This window comes from Schistocerca serialis, chromosome 11, assembly GCF_023864345.2.
Source record: "Schistocerca serialis cubense isolate TAMUIC-IGC-003099 chromosome 11, iqSchSeri2.2, whole genome shotgun sequence".
Classification (NCBI taxonomy): domain Eukaryota; kingdom Metazoa; phylum Arthropoda; class Insecta; order Orthoptera; family Acrididae; genus Schistocerca; species Schistocerca serialis.
This window is the reverse complement of record NC_064648.1, coordinates 57,661,752-57,682,515: the sequence shown is the minus strand read 5'-3', so window position 1 is coordinate 57,682,515 and position 20,764 is coordinate 57,661,752. Positions and strand designations below refer to the sequence as shown.

Sequence of the window (20,764 nt, the reverse complement as noted above, 5' to 3'; positions counted from 1 at the left end):
GGCTTCAAATGGCTCTGAGCACTATAGGACTTAACTTCTGAGGTCATCAGTCCCAAAGAACTTAGAACTATTTAAACCTAACTAACCTTAGGACCTCACACACATCCATGCCTGAGGTAGGATTCGAACATGCGACCATAGCGGTTGCACGGTTCCCGACTGAAGTGCCTAGAACCTCTCGGCCACACTGGCCGGCGTTCTGTAATGGTGTGGGGCATTTGCAGTTGGAGTGATATGACACGCCTCATATGTGTAGATATGACTGTGACGGGTGACACATACATAATCATCCAGTCTGATTACCTGCATTCATTCATGTCCATTGTGCATACTGACGGACTTGGACAATTCCAGCAGGACAATGCGACATCCCACACATCCAGAATTGCTACAGAATGGCTTCAGGAACGTTCTTCTGGCCACCAATTCTCCAGACATGAACCTTATTGAGCATATCTGGGATGCCTTGCAATTTATGGACAACCCTGTAGAATTCATGGTGTCAACTCCCTCCAGCACTACTTCAGACATTAGTCCATGCCATGTCGTGTTGTGGCACTTCTGCGTGCTCACAGGGGCCCTACACAATATTAGGCAGGTGTATCCGTTTCTTTGGTTCTTCAGTGTATTATGAGTATCTATATTGCCAGTTTAGATCTTACAAGGCGTTGAGATCACAGATTTACTTAAAGTTTAGTATGTCTCTAGTAGGCCAGTAAAACAACATAACGTGCAAGTAGTAAGGTGCACTACTCTGGCAATTCAGAGAATTATATTATGGATGTATCTGTGCATAGGTGCTTGCCATTAGAGTTAATGGTGGTCAAGTGGTTAGTGTGTAGCTTCATAAGACAAACGTGTATGAGGTGACATGTGGACTCCCACTGAAACATTTATGTTTGAAGTTCCAGTTTAAGTTCCATGATATTCAAAAAATTTGCAGCTTCACTATTCGTTGTTGCTACATTAGCAATGTCTCACCACTACGCAGGTTAACTGCCGAATGAGACCTGGCTTCGTGTCCACTCCTCGTAGTAACGATGTGCAAAGTAGTTCCAGTTACCTTACTAGATTGAGTGTATATAGGACTTCACAGAAAACAGGAAAATGGTACTTCATGACTACAATATAAATTAAAATTTTTTAACTCACAGAAATACCTAGATATAACCATCTATGGGGATACAAAACAGAATGATATTCGCTTAGCTGTAAGTAAAGCAGGTGATAGACTTAAGTTTGGTGGCAGTATGATGGGTAAATGCTATATGTCTACAAAGGAGATGCTTGTAAGACACTTGCGCCACCCATTCTATAATATTACTCAGGTGTGTACAGGCCAGTTCCAGATAGGACTGACAGCGGATACCGGATGAATACAAAGAAGAATGGCACAAATGGTCACAGGTTTGTTTGACTCACACAGACATTGAAAAATCTGAAGAGGGACACGCTACTTACAAAGTTCAGAGAAACAGCATTAAACCAACAATCTTCGAACTTAGCACAGTGCTGTAGACATCACTCCTGTAGGGATCCTCAAGGCGAGATTAGAATAACTGCAGCATGGATAGAAGAGTTTAAGCAGTTATTCTTCTGCACTCCATGTGTTAATGGAACAGAAGAAAGACAAATATATTGTACAGTGCGGAGTACCCTCTCCCATGCACTTTTCCGTGATTTACAGAATATGGATGTAGATGTAGAATTAGGCCATAGAAAAAGTTTCATAAATAAGAAGGAAACGAATTATGTAATAAAACTGACTGCTGTACCTTTATCTACTGTCTTTACACGGTGTGTTGGAATGCTGTAATGTTAACTTCTATCATATCACCACAGGGCACTAATATAATATGGCCAATATCGAAATGCAACACACTGATGTTGTGATGTTGCCGAATTAATTACTTCAGAAGAAAATCTTTACCTAAAATTCATCCGATAAGGAGGCCTTAGCGACTGGCAGTCTTTGACTTGTTCTTTTTTTTCATTTTTTTTTCTAACAGGATTTGAAGGACAGCGACCTCACATGAATTTATGTTGTAGTCGCTGAATCGATCACCCTAGAGGCAATTTTACTTTCAGTTTACTTCTACATTTATTACCAAACTAAAAGGTTTAACAACAAATTGAAGCATAATATTCATAATAAATTATTATTTGGCACAAAACTGCGAGATGCTTTATTACTGAATGGAAAATATATATGTGTGAATAATACAATTTCTAGAAAAATTGTCTATATTTGCTATTTATTGCCCCACAATTTTCTACCAAATTTTAATTTATTTTGTCTACATTTTCATGCAACTGGTTGTCAAAAATTTAACTTTTCATTCAGATTCAGTGTTCGTTAGTTAACCCACCACTAGTAAGCTGGATTGCATGAGGCAGCAACATTCACATAGTGTTACCATAATCTCTGTGCACTGGTCTTGCTTACTGTGCGAGCGGTACTGGACTGTCGTATGCAAATAGTACCTAGCACGTAGCTGCTGACGCATGTAATGTGGCCAGCATACATACATTATGGTAGCACTTACATGGATTGCTTGGTAATGGACCTTGTTCAGAAGCTGGTCGCCATTTCAATAAAAACAAACTTCTGCGCAACTTTGACGGTTTCGTAATGTCATTTGTTAATTAATATTTTAGTCTAATTATATACAAGTGAAATAAGAGCGAAGAAGAGAAAGTTCCAGTTAGCAAGTATCGAAGCACTGACTTTCCAACTGTATACTGGGACACTGCTCACTGAGGCAGGAAAAAATGGTCGAAATATTTTGTACTCAAGAGGAGTCAGAAATGCTCGATGTCTACTTCTCCGAGTGTTTTTGAGAAGTTTGGCATAGTGCTACAGAAAACTTATGTCCTACCTAGGGCTGATATTCAGAGCTTGTAAGTACTGAAGAGCGCCAGGTGGTGCCGTCTGGCATCCAAGATGAGGTTCGTAGTGATCGTCCTCGAATTGCTTCCATGGCGGGCAATAAAGAAAGATTTGAGCAGGTCAATGGACAGGAAACACTTACCACTTAAATGAAATTCGAAAAAAAACTGCTGTTGGGTGTATTGCCATACCAAAACTTGTTCAAAGGTCGTGTTTTTCCATATTTTGTGCCCATTTGGTGTAGTGTTTAAACATCTGACACCACGAAGTTGAGAGCAGAACAGCTACCAAAAGATAAGAATTCTGGCAGGTTACATAAGCTGGTTCCATCATTACGAGCTTGAAAATGCAAGAATATGAAATGACACCATTTAAAATTGCCACAAAAATGCAGCCACACTTTACTTTTACTTTATCACGTCCGAGCAAGTTTTCAGCCATAGTCTCCTATCCCTGTTATCTGTTCCAAAATTTTCGGCACAGTATTGGACAAAGTCAATAGCTGTATTGTTTCTCACCCATAGATACTCGAGGATTCACTTATAAGAACTGATAGGGCAATGAAATTTCTATGCCATATCCTGCATCACACCACAATCATAGAAAATGTCGTTGTCCGCTAGTAATCCCCACATTAGTACATTTGTCTTACATTTGTCTTAATGGCGCAACATCTATTCCTAGTCTGTTGATGATCCCCCAATTTTTCTACTCCCACGGCACACATGTTGGCCATATCCTGCATCACACCACCATCATAGAAAATGTCGTTGTCATCTTGTAATCCCCGCCTTGGTATGATTGTCTTAACTGGCGCAACGTCTATTCCTAGTCTGTTGAGGCTCCCCCAACTTTTCTGCTCCAGCTGCACACATGTTGGCTCAACTTCTTATGGTGGGTACCGTTCAAGAAGTTCTGTGGCCACATGCTCTTCAAACTCATTCTAGATATTAATTCTGTTGGAACTATGAGGACTGTGTGGCTACAAACAGTAGTAACGTTGCAACTTTAGGCTAATCATGTTCCAAGCATTTGTTATTTTATTTATTCTTGCCATATCTTGTGCCCCTGTGTCTCTATGCAAACTACAGTAGATTAGTAAATGTATGACCTGTTACATGTATGTCACCAAGAGCTTACATCACGTAAAACAGACCAACTTTCCTGTTGAAAATGCATCTAGTCATCCCATGTTGCTGTTGCTAGGATATCCTGCTTACCAGATGTCAAACTTGTACCAAAAACCAAAATCCAGACCAAATTACAGTACTTGACGTCGCTCTGCAGTAGGTTTTAAGCACGTTTTCCCCACAGCTACACCAGCCTAATGGCAGGGTGAAAGAGAATTTGCCCCTCCACATAACAACTTGAAGCATTAATTGTCCTGGCATCTTCAAAACTGAATTTCACAATTGTCAGAATGTTATTCAGATCCAAAGACCGAAATTAACATAAAAAACCTTGTAACCACAGTAATCAAGAAAAATGCTGCTGAATGTCTTTCCAATACAGCGTGCACACTGAGTCCAATATATACTGTGTACCCTCCTATATAAGGTAACCCAGTAGGAATGCTATACATTCAGGAGTATGACAGGAAGGCTAACGTAAATCAAAACCTTCGTATGCACACGTACTCTGTTCTGAATGGTTTCTGAAATAGAACACATTTAATGTACATTTTTGTTTTTCAGCTTGTGGCGCACATGGATGGGTCTCGCCTGTCCAACCTCTTTGACCTTTTATTCTAGCCCATCTTACTCGTATTTCGCCACTTTCACCTTTGCTAAGTACGTCTTTCTGCTGTTAAACTAGCCCTTAAAACACGCAGCTGTCGATGGTGTGTTGTGGGTGAAGTAGTGCGAGGGACTGAAAGTGTATCAGAGAAAATCATCGGTTAACTGGGTTTTACACATGCTAGATAAAACGCAGCACATCTACCCAAATGAAGAACAGGCATATTTGGTGTGTGATATGGTACCATCAGCTCTATCCGACACGTCGAATCCTTGATTGTAGAGTCTTTAGTAGAGTTTTCAACACCGTATGATTAGCAGGTGTAAGTTCTTGTTTTCCTTGTGAACTCGCAGTTCAACAACCTGTGCAGGAACAGCAACACATTGCTGAATTGCTGCAGTGTAATCCTGCTACCAGCCAAGGAGAATTCTGGAGTTATTAGTGTCCGACAAATACATTTAGGGCGGACATTACATGCGGAACACTTGCACCCATTTCACATACAGCGTGTCTACAGTCTTCACAGTGGCGACAGGACCACATAACCTGTATTTTGTATTGGTTAAGTGACAATTGTCATTTGCTCCCATTAATACTGATGAAGCCACGTTTAAATTGGATGGAATCAACACTTCACATAATAATTATAGATGTTGTCAGGAAAATCCACCACAACTGTGGAAACGGTGAGGTAGGATTGGTAACATGTATAAAAGGCCAGTCATTTTAAAAGAGCAAATGACGCGACAGAATTAGTTGCATTTTTTTGGAAAATTAGTTTGTTGGACACTGAGAGTGTCCTTCGCACAGATTTTTAGTGTACTTGCAGGTTGCTGGCACCCCTCCACATTTTACCAGTCATATGCGGTAACATCTCAACCGCTCTTACCCTAATCGCTAGATTGATCATCGTAGTACAATTAACTGGACACCAAGATCGCCAGTCCTTACACTATTAATTTTTTGTTCATGGGGTTGGAGGAAGTCTCAGGTGTACAAATGGGAGGTGAGGGCACGCGAAGATCTGCTTGGTCGCAGCATGGATGCCCTGCACTCACTGGGATGCCAAATGCAGTGTGTCAGCTTGGAAAAAAAAATGCCTAGCTCTGCTCCTGTCAAAGAGAGAATGATGAACAAGGTTCAAGACAGAGAAAAGTCTCATTTCTGACCATGAACGAAATTCGAACTTAGAACAAAAAGAACTGAGAATTGTATTATTTACTAATGTATATAAATATTTCTTCTGTAACAGTACAAGGCACACATGAGTGACTTATTCTTCGCACTGGTCTGACCTGCAAGTTACAGTGCACCTGTCGAGCGCAGTACTACGATCTTTGTATCACACTCTGATGAAACTAAAACTTGTGTGTAATATACACATAAAAATTTCCATTATAACAGTACAGAACAAGCATCGCTCGCTTATCTGCACTACTGTTGTAACTTAGTGGTTAGGTACACTTGGAGATGAAAATAGTCCGAGGTTTGTAAAAAAATAAACTATGTTAATCCCACCTCTTAATTTTCTGTTGGTGGTCACAGATTTGTCTTATTTCGGTCAAACTGTTACAGCAACATACAGGGTCTGATTATGGAGGGCACAGCATCCACAGCGATGCCTGCCTTGTACCAGAACCCACAGAATGCAAGACTTTGCGCTTACATACATTCTGTGTAACACTGCATCTTGCCGAGAGCATTTCGGAATTTTAATTTTGCCTTTTGTTTCCTGCATATTAATACTGTTAAGATGCTGTATATCCTCTTGCGTGTAAGATGGAAACTCTTGCCTATAGAGATTTAAGTTCAACAGTTTGTTAAATGAGTGGTCATTAACCATAGTAATGTTCAGACCACCACATTTAGATACAATGTAACCATCCTTCTAAGCAAGTGAAAAAAGTGAGAGGTTTTCAAATTGCATTTTTCATCTACCCTCAAGTAGAATAAACATCCATTCATTTCTGCGAGTACTCCAATGTATGGTCACATTCCAGTAGTATTTACAGTAAATGCTGGTGGCTTGTGTTCCTTGCAGTTGTATTCAGATTTTTATTTAAACTGATTTGTAGCTCTTGTTTGCACATGTGGAATGGATTGCTCTTTTTTCCAGAAGCAGTCTGTATTCCTTCTTTTTATTCATTGTTTTTGACAAATAGTCTAGTTTGCTTTTTTTATTACATAGATATTATCAGTTTGCCTTTTCATACACATAACGCATTAGTAGTACTGAGAGGAGCAATTTTTGTAACATGGATCTGTTTCAGTATGTTCAATATGTTGTGGCGTAACAAGCTTGTTACGCCACGCTGAGAAGGGAGCCGAAAGAAAGGCACGCGTACACACACGCCGACTGGCGTCAAGTCTGGAACAGGATACGTTATGACTGCTATAAAGAAAATACGTAGCTTTGGAATTTACTTAACTTTTAATCACTCCTTGTGATACATCTCTCTTGACTATACAAATGAGACTCGTAAGATACATGCACTGTTACAATTGGCGCCTTGCTAGGTCGTAGCCATGGACTTAGCAGAAGGCTATTCTAACTGTCTCTCGGCAAATGTGAGGAAGGCTTCGTCCGTATTGTCGCTAGCAATGTCGTCCGTACAACTGGGGCGAGTGCTATATCGTATCTCAAGACCTGCCTTGTGGTGGCGCTAGGTCTGCGATCACACAGTGGCGACACGCTGGTCCGACATGTACTAAATGGACCGCGGCCGATTTAAGCTACCACCTAGCAAGTGTGGTGTCTGGCTGTGACACCACACAATAAATTGCTTATTTTTCTTAAAACCAGAGAAATACATTAATCTTGAGAACCAATCCCATTCCGACAATACCTATATTTGACAGCATTGTAGAGAATGAGGTCCTGGATTGGCAAAAATATGTTTCTACAGATTTCATATAAGACTAATGTTGTCCTTTTGGTATCTGTGTTAACGATATCCATATAGTTTACAGGTAATAGTATATTCTTTAACCAAGAAATATGCAAACGTTTCTCATAAATGATAACAGAGATGCTTTGTATAATAAAATCAATAAGTTTGTGACATATGAGGGAGTTCATTACAGTTTCATTGGCGTCAGTTGTTTCATGCTCTCTGTAATCGAATATACAATTATATGGGGCGGGGGTAATTCGCTACAACCTCTTTGATGCTACTTGCTGTGGTGTAGCAACCTGTCCCTGTGTCACTGAATGTGTATTAAATTGAGATGTTAAGACTACTGTTCATTATGTTATTTCGTCAAAGTGTCATGTAAGTTTCACTGTGTGACAGCATATGACAGAAGCAAATAGAACAGTGTTTACAAAGATATTTGGCGGATTTTTGTGTAATACTTGTGTATTCGGAAATTATGCAGTTTAAGAGATACACTGCATTAAAGATCTCATCAAAACGAGCCGATTTTAGTATACCTTGTTGCGCTAAAGTGTCAGAAAATGAGACACCGATGGATAAATGTCCTATTATTTAGTAATTGCTTGTGGAAATCCTGTATGTAAGCTTTTTTAGAGTCAGTTGGTACCACAGTTCCAATAACTAATGTTGCAGCCTTCCTCAAAAGTTCGCTTTTTTACATCATGGAAAATAAAAACAGGTAATCCCAAGATATAAATCATAAGAAAAAGGCTATATTAGCCAGTCAAAAGCACCAGTTATGTTTTCTGGTTTAGAACATGATGCTTTATCTTCCCACCTCTCCCCAAAATAGTGCTTTGTCAGGTAGTGAAAGTTTTTTTTTTTGTGCTGCCAGTCACGTAGCCTCATTTAGTCGTAGGAGGAACTGTCAACTATCACTAATTTGCCTGTTCAGAGTAATATTTTAACTAACATGTCTTGTGCACAATTATAGAACAACAATACAGTCAATTTAGATTTGTAAATATTTAACTTGAGAGTCCATTACGCCTTGCACCAAGTGTGGTACAAAGATATACCTTTGCTCATTGCCAATAGTGGGGGTGGGTGCAGAGAACAAGATGCACATTGCCTCTTACATTCTAATAATCGCTGCATTACAGGGCTGTGAGAGAATTATTTGGTTTAAATGCTGGTAATAACTGGAATTCGACATGGTGGTCTAATGTCTAAATGTGTGTGTGTGTGTGTGTGTGTGTCTGTGTGTGTGTGTGTGTGTGTGTGTGTTTGTGTGTGTCTGTGTGTTTGTATGTGTGTGTGTGTACATGTGTGCTCATGCATTCATGATGTCATATTTGTCCCAGAAACCCCATTGCCTTTCTACTAATACTCCTAAATATTTATGAGTGTCTGTGTGTCCAGCTGCCCTCCTAGTATACAATGAAGAGCCAAAGAAACTGGTATCAGCATATGAATTCAAATACAGAGATATGTAAACAGGCAGAATACCGTACTGCTCTCGGCAACGCCTATACAAGACAAGAAGTGTCTGGAGCAGTCGTTAGATCGGTTACTTTTGCTACAATGGCAGCTTATCAAGACTAAGTGAGTTTGAACATGGTGTTGTAGACAGCACACGAGCAATGGGACACAGCATCACCAAGGTAAACATGAAGTGTGGATTTTCCTGCACAACCATTTCACTAGTGTACTGTGAATATCAGGAATCCAGTAAAACATCAAATATCCGACCTCGCTGTGACAAGAAAAAAGTCCTGCAAGAATGGGACCAACAACGACTGAAGAAAATTGTTCAGTTTAATAGAAGTGCAGCCCTTCCGCAAGTTGCTGCAGATTTCAATGCTGCGCCATCAACAAGTGTCAGTGAGTGAATTATTCAATGAAACATCATTGATATGGGCTTTAGGAGCTGAAGGACCACTCGTGAACCCTTGATGACTGCATGACACAAAGCTTTACACCTCACCTGGGCTGGTCAACACCGACATTGGACTGTTGATGACTGGAAACATCTTGCCTGGTCGGACGACACTCGTTTCCAATTGTATCGAGCAGATGGACATGTACGGGTAGGGAGACAACTTCATGTATCCATGCATTCTGCATGTCAGCTGGGGACTGCTCAAGCTGATGGAGGCTCTGTAATGGCTTCAAATGGCTCTGAGCACTATAGGACTTAACTTCTGAGGTCATCAGTCCCAAAGAACTTAGAACTATTTAAACCTAACTAACCTTAGGACCTCACACACATCCATGCCTGAGGTAGGATTCGAACATGCGACCATAGCGGTTGCACGGTTCCCGACTGAAGTGCCTAGAACCTCTCGGCCACACTGGCCGGCGTTCTGTAATGGTGTGGGGCATTTGCAGTTGGAGTGATATGACACGCCTCATATGTGTAGATATGACTGTGACGGGTGACACATACATAATCATCCAGTCTGATTACCTGCATTCATTCATGTCCATTGTGCATACTGACGGACTTGGACAATTCCAGCAGGACAATGCGACATCCCACACATCCAGAATTGCTACAGAATGGCTTCAGGAACGTTCTTCTGGCCACCAATTCTCCAGACATGAACCTTATTGAGCATATCTGGGATGCCTTGCAATTTATGGACAACCCTGTAGAATTCATGGTGTCAACTCCCTCCAGCACTACTTCAGACATTAGTCCATGCCATGTCGTGTTGTGGCACTTCTGCGTGCTCACAGGGGCCCTACACAATATTAGGCAGGTGTATCCGTTTCTTTGGTTCTTCAGTGTATTATGAGTATCTATATTGCCAGTTTAGATCTTACAAGGCGTTGAGATCACAGATTTACTTAAAGTTTAGTATGTCTCTAGTAGGCCAGTAAAACAACATAACGTGCAAGTAGTAAGGTGCACTACTCTGGCAATTCAGAGAATTATATTATGGATGTATCTGTGCATAGGTGCTTGCCATTAGAGTTAATGGTGGTCAAGTGGTTAGTGTGTAGCTTCATAAGACAAACGTGTATGAGGTGACATGTGGACTCCCACTGAAACATTTATGTTTGAAGTTCCAGTTTAAGTTCCATGATATTCAAAAAATTTGCAGCTTCACTATTCGTTGTTGCTACATTAGCAATGTCTCACCACTACGCAGGTTAACTGCCGAATGAGACCTGGCTTCGTGTCCACTCCTCGTAGTAACGATGTGCAAAGTAGTTCCAGTTACCTTACTAGATTGAGTGTATATAGGACTTCACAAATCATGACAGGCATACATTTTCAGGAAAACTCAATGCATTTCATTTACTCGTCGATAGTTAAAAATATGTTTCTTCTAATAATTAAATTTAACGAAAAATGGTAAGTAGTAGAAAACATTACATTCACTAAAACTTCATGCAAATACACGTGGCTTTTTAAAAATTATATTACCTCTCAAATGACATATATATTAAATAATATGACCAGTGACGAAAAAATCTAAATTAAAATTTAAGTTTGAGGATGAATCGAACTGTCACCTCACACAGGCTCATCTTATAGAGCTCAAATGCTAACCAGTTTTTTTAAATTTCATTTTGTTTCTTCATGTTCATTGTATTTGTTTGTTACGGACGTCCCATGACACCTGGTGAAGCTCATTGACTCAGTTTTGTTTATTGCAGGGGGCAGCCTACTCTCTGACTGAACACACTGAGTTACCGTGCCAGCACCATGAACCACCACCATGAACTCTACCAGGTGGCACATATATATCAGTTACATAATACAATCTTAAAACTTATCTTGCGATGTTCTCAGAATTGCCAGAGCAGTGCACATTACTACTTGCACACAATGTTGTTTTAATGGCCTGCTACAGATGCACAAAGCTTGAAGTAAATCTGTGAACCCAGTGTTGTGATCTCCCTTTGTTAGATAAAACGCATTTACTTTTTAAATATTTAGTGTCTTGACAAAACTGTGGTTCTAATGGTAAAGCATGCCCCTGTTCACCACACATCCACTTCACACTGTGAGTTTTAAACAATCATGCACAAATATCACCAGGGTACATACTGATCATTTGTTTCATTCACACCATTCAGATCGTCTGAATACTTTTAGTAAGACCAAGATGGCAGCTCTGGGGCCACATACTTATTGGCTATTTCATTTACACAATTCGGGTCATTTGGATATTTTGAACATATCCAATATGGTTGCATGATGGCTACATGATTTTTGACTTGATTTGGGTCATTGAGGATAACATGTGTTCATGATCAATGTCCATGTCCAATGTACTATTTCTCCAAGAAACCTCATTGCTTTGCCACTAATACTCCTACATATTTAGGAGTGTCTGTGTGTTCCAACTGCCCTTCCAATATATTATGAGTACCTATATTGTCAATCTAGATCTTGAATAAAATGCACATACTTTAAAAACATTTAGTCTCAATGCATTTTGTTTGTAACAAATTGATGTGATAGAGAAGGTCTGTGTTAGTTTCTCAGCAACAGGCTAAACATTTTTATCCTGTACAGGAAGAACATGATCATATGCATAGGGAGGGAATGCTAAATCTTACTGAGAATTAAAATTTTTTGGGAACATCGTCCTTAAGAAAGCAGCAACTGATAAAATTACGTTAAATTTACTTCAACCTAGACTGTTGTATTGAAATAATTTTAATTACTGGGAATTAGTTGGTATTTTTTGTACAAATCAAATAAAATTGGTTCCAGCTCATTTTCCCAAGGCATATAACTACATTGATTTCTATGTCTACCTTTCTCTTGATCAACTCGAGAACTGACTAAATAACTTGAATAAAATGCTGATTTTTGGAATTGTAGAACAGCTTGGCCAGCAAAATCCTATGGTAATCAGCAGACAGATCCATCAGAGCAACTCTTGTGCTTAATTTATTTTGATATCCTTCCTCAATGCATTCTGTAAGGTGTAAAATCTGGCTTGTGTCGTCCTTTCAAGGTCTGAAACCTGCTTGTTGAGCTATGAGTTTTTATTCTGTGAGTGGTAGCAGTCTTCCTAATATTAGTCTCTCATATAATTTGAATTGATTTATAGTAGAGATTCTTCTGTGTTTTGGTACCAGTTTCCCACTCCAAGTACAAGAGGGTAGCTTGAGACTCTGTCCATTCCTCAGCACTCTTTAACAAAGCTGTTGGCAGCCTTCAACTGTTATTGTACAAGACTTTTGTTAAAAATTTAATCAGTGTGGGAGGGAGGGCAACCCAAAATCGGATCCCAAACATTTTGACTATTACTCAAAGAAGTTATTCCTAGTGCTACTCCACAGTGGATGACACTGGGAGATATTGGAAGAAGGCCACATGCAATGTAGTCCATCCATAAAGACAGTTATTCAAACCTTAGTTTGATCAATACTTTAGCGTTGCTTCTCATTCTAGAACCTGTCCCAGACAAGATAGTTAGAGGCAATGGAAAAGATACAAAGAAGAGCAGTGAATTTTGTCACAGATTTGTTTAGGAAGTAGGAAGACATCACAAAGATGCTCATCCAGTACCAGTGGGATTTGTGCAAGATTACCACGACCGTATGTTCCTATAAGGGTCAACCAATATGTCCCCTCATCCTATGCATAACTGGCAGTAAAACCATGAAAAAAAAATTGCAAGACTGCAACTCATATGAAGTCTTGCCAACTGTTCCTCCCATGCACCATTCAGGAATGGAACTGGGAAGGAGGGCAAAACAATGTAGATGGCTAAGAATCTAGAAAAAATTGCTATATTACAAGTATTTTTAACACAGCTTTAATGTTTCAACCATCTTCAGGGTCGTCGGTATGACAAGGATGGTAACGTGGTGGACTGGTGGGACCCTGTGACTCGTGACAAGTTTCTTAAGAAGGCACGCTGCATCATCTCACAGTACGGGAATCTCACTGATAAGCAGACAGGCATGCACGTGAGTAAACCTGCTGGTCTGGCCTAGCGCCTCCTTCTCTGAAAATATTGCTTATCCTCCTGTTTAAAGAAAAAAGTAGCCATACTGGTCCCATTCTTGAACACAATAAGCCTTGGTTTCTCCTGTTTCAGTAATCACAATCTGGATGAAGATTCACATCATACAGCTAATTTGACTAATCACATTCTGAAGGTGCACATCTAACCTGACACAGCTTTAGACCCAATTTTCTGACTACCATTCTGATGCAATGCACCTCCCATACTGAGTTCTCCCATTTCACTAATTATTTCAGTGACGATGGATTTCATACACTATGGAAGACTGGTCAAAAAAATTTTCAGATGTGTGTGAATTTCTAAAGGACCAAACTACTGAGGTCATTGGCCGCTAGACTTACACTTTACCTTAGCTAACTTATTTTCAGAACAACACATACACACACACACACACACACACACACACACACACACACACACACACACACACACACACACACACACCAGCGCCCGAGAGAGGACTCAAACCATCAGTGGGGGGGGGGGGGGGTGTCACAATCCGTTACATGGCGCCTCGAACCACGCGGCCACTCCGTGCTGCAGTCAACTGGCCTGGCCCATTTGATTCATTGCCACTCTGATGAAGAGACGCCTTATCTGGCCTACCTGACCAGTCAACATGCAGATGCAGATGCGTATGATTTGAAATAGTTGACTGCCCCATTTTACTAGTAAGTACTCCAATTCAGGTGCACGATACCTAATACTTTTGAGTGGTACCACTTTACTTATCGCTGTGCCAGTCAGGATGCATCTTATCTGACTGCCCCACTCGACTAATCATTTCAATGAAAGTGGATGTCACATGATAATTTTTTATGATTCATTTGAATACTAAACATACTTGTGAAGATTCATTTTATCTGGGACATTTGAGTTTTCTCATTTGGCTGATCGCCATTCTGATGAGTGTACTTCACATCTCAGGCATTTTACTTTACGAATCCCACATAATTTGGCCGTTATAAATTCTGTAATTCTGTACAATTTAGCTCAGTAAAAACGTGTTCTTCAATACATATGCTATTGGATACAACGGAGCATGCACTCTGCTTCATTTCACTCTATTTTCGCAATCATGTACATAGGTAACCAGCAGAAGACTACAAGCAGAAGCAAATGATGGTGGTGAGTGACGATGATTGATAGCGGTGTGTCATGTTGCAGCTGAATGGGCTCATCACACAGGGGGAGAACATCGCAGACAATGGCGGCATCAAGGAGGCGTACCGCGCCTACCTCGCCCTGGAGCGCCGCGCCGGCCAGCCAGAACTGAGGCTGCCCGCGCTGTCCAGCCTCTCTCCACGGCAGATGTTCTGGGTGTCCGTCGCACAGGCCTGGTGCTCCAAGTCAGTAGAGGGGTCCCATCCCTGACACTCACTCAGTGCATTCTATTTCTGTGTTAGTGCAACAGTACTGGCAATTCATAGCAATTGAAAATGGAGTCACTGCAAATGGCTGAAGTGGCTTCGCTAGGTAGTAAAGAAGGAACAAATTATCTTGGACGGGGCGTAATCAACAGATGTAGAAGTAACTTGGGGAATGCTCAAGGAAATTATCTTGGAATCCTTGCTGTTTATGTTGTCTATTAATGACATGTCAGACATTATTTGTAGTAACCTCACACTTTCCACAGGTAACACCTTTAGCTGTAGTACTGTCTAGAAACTGCATAAATATTGGTCAGGTCTTGATAAAATATCAAGCAATACAAAGATTTACCACATGCATCAAACGGTTAGAAAACAATCTCATAAATCAAGAGTTCATAGTATCCTATGACTAAAGTAACAGTAAGTCACAATAGTAATAAGTAAAGAAGCAATTTTAACTGATGAATCTAGGAATATACTACTACCTCCTACATATTGCTAGTATAAGGACACAAAAGACAAGATAAAATTATTTACAATATGCATAGAGGAGTTTAAGCAGTCATTTTACCCATACTCCATACATCAATGGAATGGGGTGAAACTATAATACATGGTCCAATAAGTGTATACCCACTGCCACGCACTTCATAATAGTTTGAAGAGTGTGGATGTACAACAGATGTTTCTTCATAACGTCTTTCAGGATTTCAGAAGACAACTGCTTCAAAACTGCAGGGAATACAGAAAACAGAGACACATCAATGGATAGAGCATCTCTCCAGTTTTTTAATTCACACTGCGGGTTCTTAGTATGGCGACAATTCACGTCATGGTGAACATCATTACATGCCTGAAATTCACTGAACTCACTGACGCAAACTGCCTACAATGGCACAACAGTAGCCTGCTTCGAAAATTTGTTCAGTGGGTTTCCTATCTGCACGTGTGAACTAATTCAGTGCAGCAATATTGAGCAGACTCCTTATCTACATCTTGTTACAAGCTTCCCTCCAAAGTGCAACTCCTCCATAACGATGCTTCAAGAGATGCTCTGTCGATTAATGTTGGTCATTTTTCTGTACATCTTGCAGATTTTCCACTGTCATGTTGTGAAGCCCTTGAGGTGCTTACAAATAACCAAATGTAGCAAGGAGGAAATGATCGAAAATAGTAAGCAGGGTCATGAGGATGTAGGCCACAGTAGTTATGTAGAGGTGAAGAAGTTTGCACTGGATAGACTGAGATAGAGAGCTGCATCAAACCAGTTTTCAATTTAAAGAACAAAAAAACACATATATGATAGTGTGGTTTATACACTCCTGGAAATGGAAAAAAGAACACATTGACACCGGTGTGTCAGACCCACCATACTTGCTCCGAACACTGCGAGAGGGCTGTACAAGCAATGATCACACGCACGGCACAGCAGACACACCAGGAACCGCGGTGTTGGCCGTCGAATGGCGCTAGCTGCGCAGCATTTGTGCACCGCCGCCGTCAGTGTCAGCCAGTTTGCCGTGGCATACGGAGCTCCATCGCAGTCTTTAACACTGGTAGCATGCCGCGACAGCGTGGACGTGAACCGTATGTGCAGTTGACTGACTTTGAGCGAGGGCGTATAGTGGGCATGCGGGAGGCCGGGTGGACGTACCGCCGAAATGCTCAACACGTGGGGCGTGAGGTCTCCACAGTACATCGATGTTGTCGCCAGTGGTCGGCGGAAGGTGCACGTGCCCGTCGACCTGGGACCGGACCGCAGCGAAGCACGGATGCACGCCAAGACCGTAGGATCCTACGCAGTGCCATAGGGGACCGCACAGCTACTTCCCAGCAAATTGGGGACACTGTTGCTCCTGGGGTATCGGCGAGGACCATTCGCAACCGTCTCCATGAAGCTGGGCTATGGTCCCGCACACCGTTAGGCCGTCTTCCGCTCACGCCCCAACATCGGGCAGCCCGCCTCCAGTGGTGTCGCGACAGGCGTGAATGGAGGGACGAATGGAGACGTGTCGTCTTCAGCGATGAAAGTCGCTTCTGCCTTGGTGCCAATGATGGTCGTATGCGTGTTTGGCGCCGTGCAGGTGAGCGCCACAATCAGGACTGCATACGACCGAGGCACACAGGGCCAACACCCGGCATCATGGTGTGGGGAGCGATCACCTACACTGGCCGTACACCACTGGTGATCGTCGAGGGGACACTGAATAGTGCACGGTACATCCAAACCGTCATCGAACCCATCGTTCTACCATTCCTTGACCGGAAAGGGAACTTGCCGTTCCAACAGGACAATGCACGTCCGCATGTATCCCGTGCCACCCAACGTGCTCTAGAAGGTGTAAGTCAACTACCCTGGCCAGCAAGATCTCCGGATCTGTCCCCCATTGAGCATGTTTGGGACTGGATGAAGCGTCGTCTCACGCGGTCTGCACGTCCAGCACGAACGCTGGTCCAACTGAGGCGCCAGGTGGAAATGGCATGGCAAGCCGTTCCACAGGACTACATCCAGCATCTCTACGATCGTCTCCATGGGAGAATAGCAGCCTGCATTGCTGCGAAAGGTGGATATACACTGTACTAGTGCCGACATTGTGCATGCTCTGTTGCCTGTGTCTATGTGCCTGTGGTTCTGTCAGTGTGATCATGTGATGTATCTGACCCCAGGAATGTGTCAATAAAGTTTCCCCTTCCTTGGACAATGAATTCACGGTGTTCTTATTTCAATTTCCAGGAGTGTATGTTTCTACAGTATGTATGTATGTTGCACTTCATATGTATGAGTATGTCCATTTTCACAGTGTGAGTGCATCTGTGCACTGTGTGTTTGTCTATGTGTATGAATATGTGTATATATGCATGTATTCATGTACGTTTAGCAGTGTATATGTGTGTTTGTGCACATGTATTTTTTACAGTCGGTCTGTAGGTATTAATGAATGTGTGTTGCATGTACACTATGTGGTCAAGAGTATCCACACGCCTGGCTGAAAATGACTTACAGGTTTGTGGCGCCTTCCATTCGTAATGCTGGTTCAATATAGTGATGACCCACCCTTAGGCTTGATGACAGCTTCCACTCTCGCAGGCATACGTTCAATCAGGCACTGGAAGGTTTCTTGGGGAATGGCAGCCAATCTTTACAGAGTGCTGCACTTCGCTGAGGCCTGGCACGAACTCGGCGTTCCAAAACATCCAAAAGGTGTTCTATAGGATTCACGTCAGGACTCTGTGCAGTCCAGTCCATTACAGAGATGTTGTTGTCATGTAACCAATCCACCACAGGCCATGCATTATGAACAGGTGCCCGATCCTGATGAATGATGCAGCCGCCATCCCCGAATTGCTGTTCAACAGTGGGAAGGTGCTTAAAACATCAATGTAGGCCTGTGCTGTGATAGTGCCACAACAAGGGGTGCAAGCCTCCTTCATGAAAAACACGACCACACCACAACACCATCGCCTCCGAAGTTTACTCTTGGCACTACACACGCTGGCAGATGACGTTCATCGGGCACTCGCCATATCCAAACACTACCAACGGATCACCACATTGTATACCGTGATTCGTCACTCCACAACGTTTTTCCACTGTTGAATCATCCAATGTTGACGCTCCTTACACCAAGTGAGGCTTCGTTTGGCATTTACCGGCGTGATGTGTGGCTTATGAGCTGCCGCTCAACCACGACATCCAACTTTTCTCATCTCCAGCCTAACCGTTATAGTACTTGCAGTGGATCCTGATGCAGTCTGGTATTCCTGTGTGACAACCCTCTTCTACTGTCTGCGGTCTCTGTCAGTCCACAGACTAGGTCGGCCTGTACACTTTTGTGCTGTATGTGTTCCTTCACGTTTCCAAATCACTATTACATCGGAAACAGTGGACCTAGGGATGTTTAGGAGTGTGGGCACCAGTGACACCCAATCATCTGACCACGTTCGAATTTCATGAGTTCTGCAGTGCGCCCCATTCTACTCTCTCACAATGTCTAATGACTACTGAGGTCGCTGATATGGAATACCTGGCAGTAGGTCGCAGCACAATGCACCTAATATGAAAAACGTATGTTTCTGAGGGTGTCTGTATACTTTTGATCACATTGTGTATGTTTTTCACATGTGTAGCATGTGCAAGCTGGTGGACAAGTTAATTATTTGTGTTGTTATGATGATCCGCCTATTTGTAATATTATTTATATATGAATAAAATTAATTCTGTGATGATCTTTATAATAAAAGTGAGAGATAAAATCCTGTTACTTAAAAACTGCTGTCATACCTTTTTTTAAAATTTTACTGCCAGTATTTAAGTTCTCTCAGTTGAAGAGTGTTAGTTTTTAGCCCTCATTTGAGCAAGTAAGCACCAAGAAAGAATAATGACTTTCTGCTCCATTCCGTTCACAGGTACCGTGTTGAGCAGATGCGCCAGAGCATCTTGACTGACGTTCACCCACCGAGCCGCTTTCGCATACTGCGCCCATTCAGCAACCAGCCTGAGTTTGCCAAGGACTTCGAGTGTCCACTTGGCTGCCACATGAACCCGAAACACAAGTGCCAGGTCTGGTAAAGCGTCAAGAGCCTGATAGCCACACCGAAATGTCAGGAGTCTATCACCAGCTGCCAAGTGCCTGATGTCACCCACTGTCCATCGCACACATCCGACTCCCAAATGGACAGATATCCCGACTCAGTGATTCTGCAGAACAAAAGGGAATTTAATGCTGTCAACGATCGACCAATACTTCAGATACGAAGCTTTGTTTGTGTGTAATCCTCACTACACGGGCTCCGACGTGTTCACTATTGGACTGGATTCTCAAAACAGGCTATCAGATGTATCCACAGAGGACTGGAAACGGACTGTCCAGTTGCTATGGTTTTAGCACATGCTTAATGGGGATTGCCAATTGTGTGTGTGTGTGTGTGTGTGTGTGTGTGTTTGTGTGTGTTATCATTGTACAACCAGCTTCTTGAGGAGGATAAATAAATCTGTCTGCACATGCAGTTACCTTTATCCTAAATGTTAATAAAGTATTTCAGATACTATTTTCTTTTTGGCAAGTCCTGGAAATTTATTCTGTTCGAGTAATACCACACAGAGAAAAACAACACCGACAACAACTCGTAAGTTGTGGAAGAAAAAGAAAAAATTAAATGGACAAAAAGTAGTATAGGGATGATTCCAGTCATTTAAACCACAGACATAAATAGTTTATGCACTGAAAATATATGTTGCATTATTGGTGACAAGTGAAATTTACTGCAATACTAATCTGCAAAGAACGAGATGAGGCAAGATCTAATGAGATAGATTTACACAAGGTAGAGTGACATTTCAAGGAAATGTAAACAACGCCCTTGTATTTTTTTCTGTCTGCCATTATCAGCACTAAATAAGCAACGTGAAAAAAATCAGTGGCCATCATTAAATAATCGTCAAGAAAGTGATTGGCAATCTAGAAACTGTTAGTTCCAGTAATCAGAACAGTTTACTATGAAGGGATATGGACTACAGATCTTTCTAACTGGAGACTAATTGTTCATACTATGTGAGAAAAGCCAAGATGACTGTCATTAAACTAATGCAGTACACTAAATGATAGTGGGAGCTGTCAACATTGAGATAACTTTTATGTATTTGATATTGTCATTGAGGACAGTGCTCCAAAAGTGTCCAAAGGTTTCAAGAATCAACAAGTAACTTCCTAATTTTTTAATGCTGCTATGGGATCTTATTTAATTGTATGGCAGTAATGACACACTGCATTCACAAACAGTGGCCATAGCAGATGAAGTAAAGCAAATCAGTAACAATATTTAATAACTGAAAGCTGCAATACTCTTACATCTCGTGAGACGATATTAATGGAGAGAGAGAGAAGA

The 20,764-nt window shown here is 41.6% G+C and overlaps 1 protein-coding gene across 1 annotated transcript in view; it reads left to right on the top strand.

Annotated features, from left to right (window-relative positions):
- LOC126426850 (neprilysin-2-like) overlaps positions 1 to 19,851 on the top strand; it is a 285,437-nt gene extending 265,586 nt beyond the window's left edge. The window contains exons 14-16 of the mRNA XM_050088871.1: positions 13,315 to 13,446; positions 14,673 to 14,854; positions 19,286 to 19,851. Coding sequence (XP_049944828.1) covers positions 13,315 to 13,446; positions 14,673 to 14,854; positions 19,286 to 19,448 — 477 coding nt within the window. The 3' untranslated portion in view covers positions 19,449 to 19,851. The remainder of the gene's footprint in view (positions 1 to 13,314; positions 13,447 to 14,672; positions 14,855 to 19,285) is intronic.
- The last annotated feature ends 913 nt before the right edge of the window (positions 19,852 to 20,764 follow it).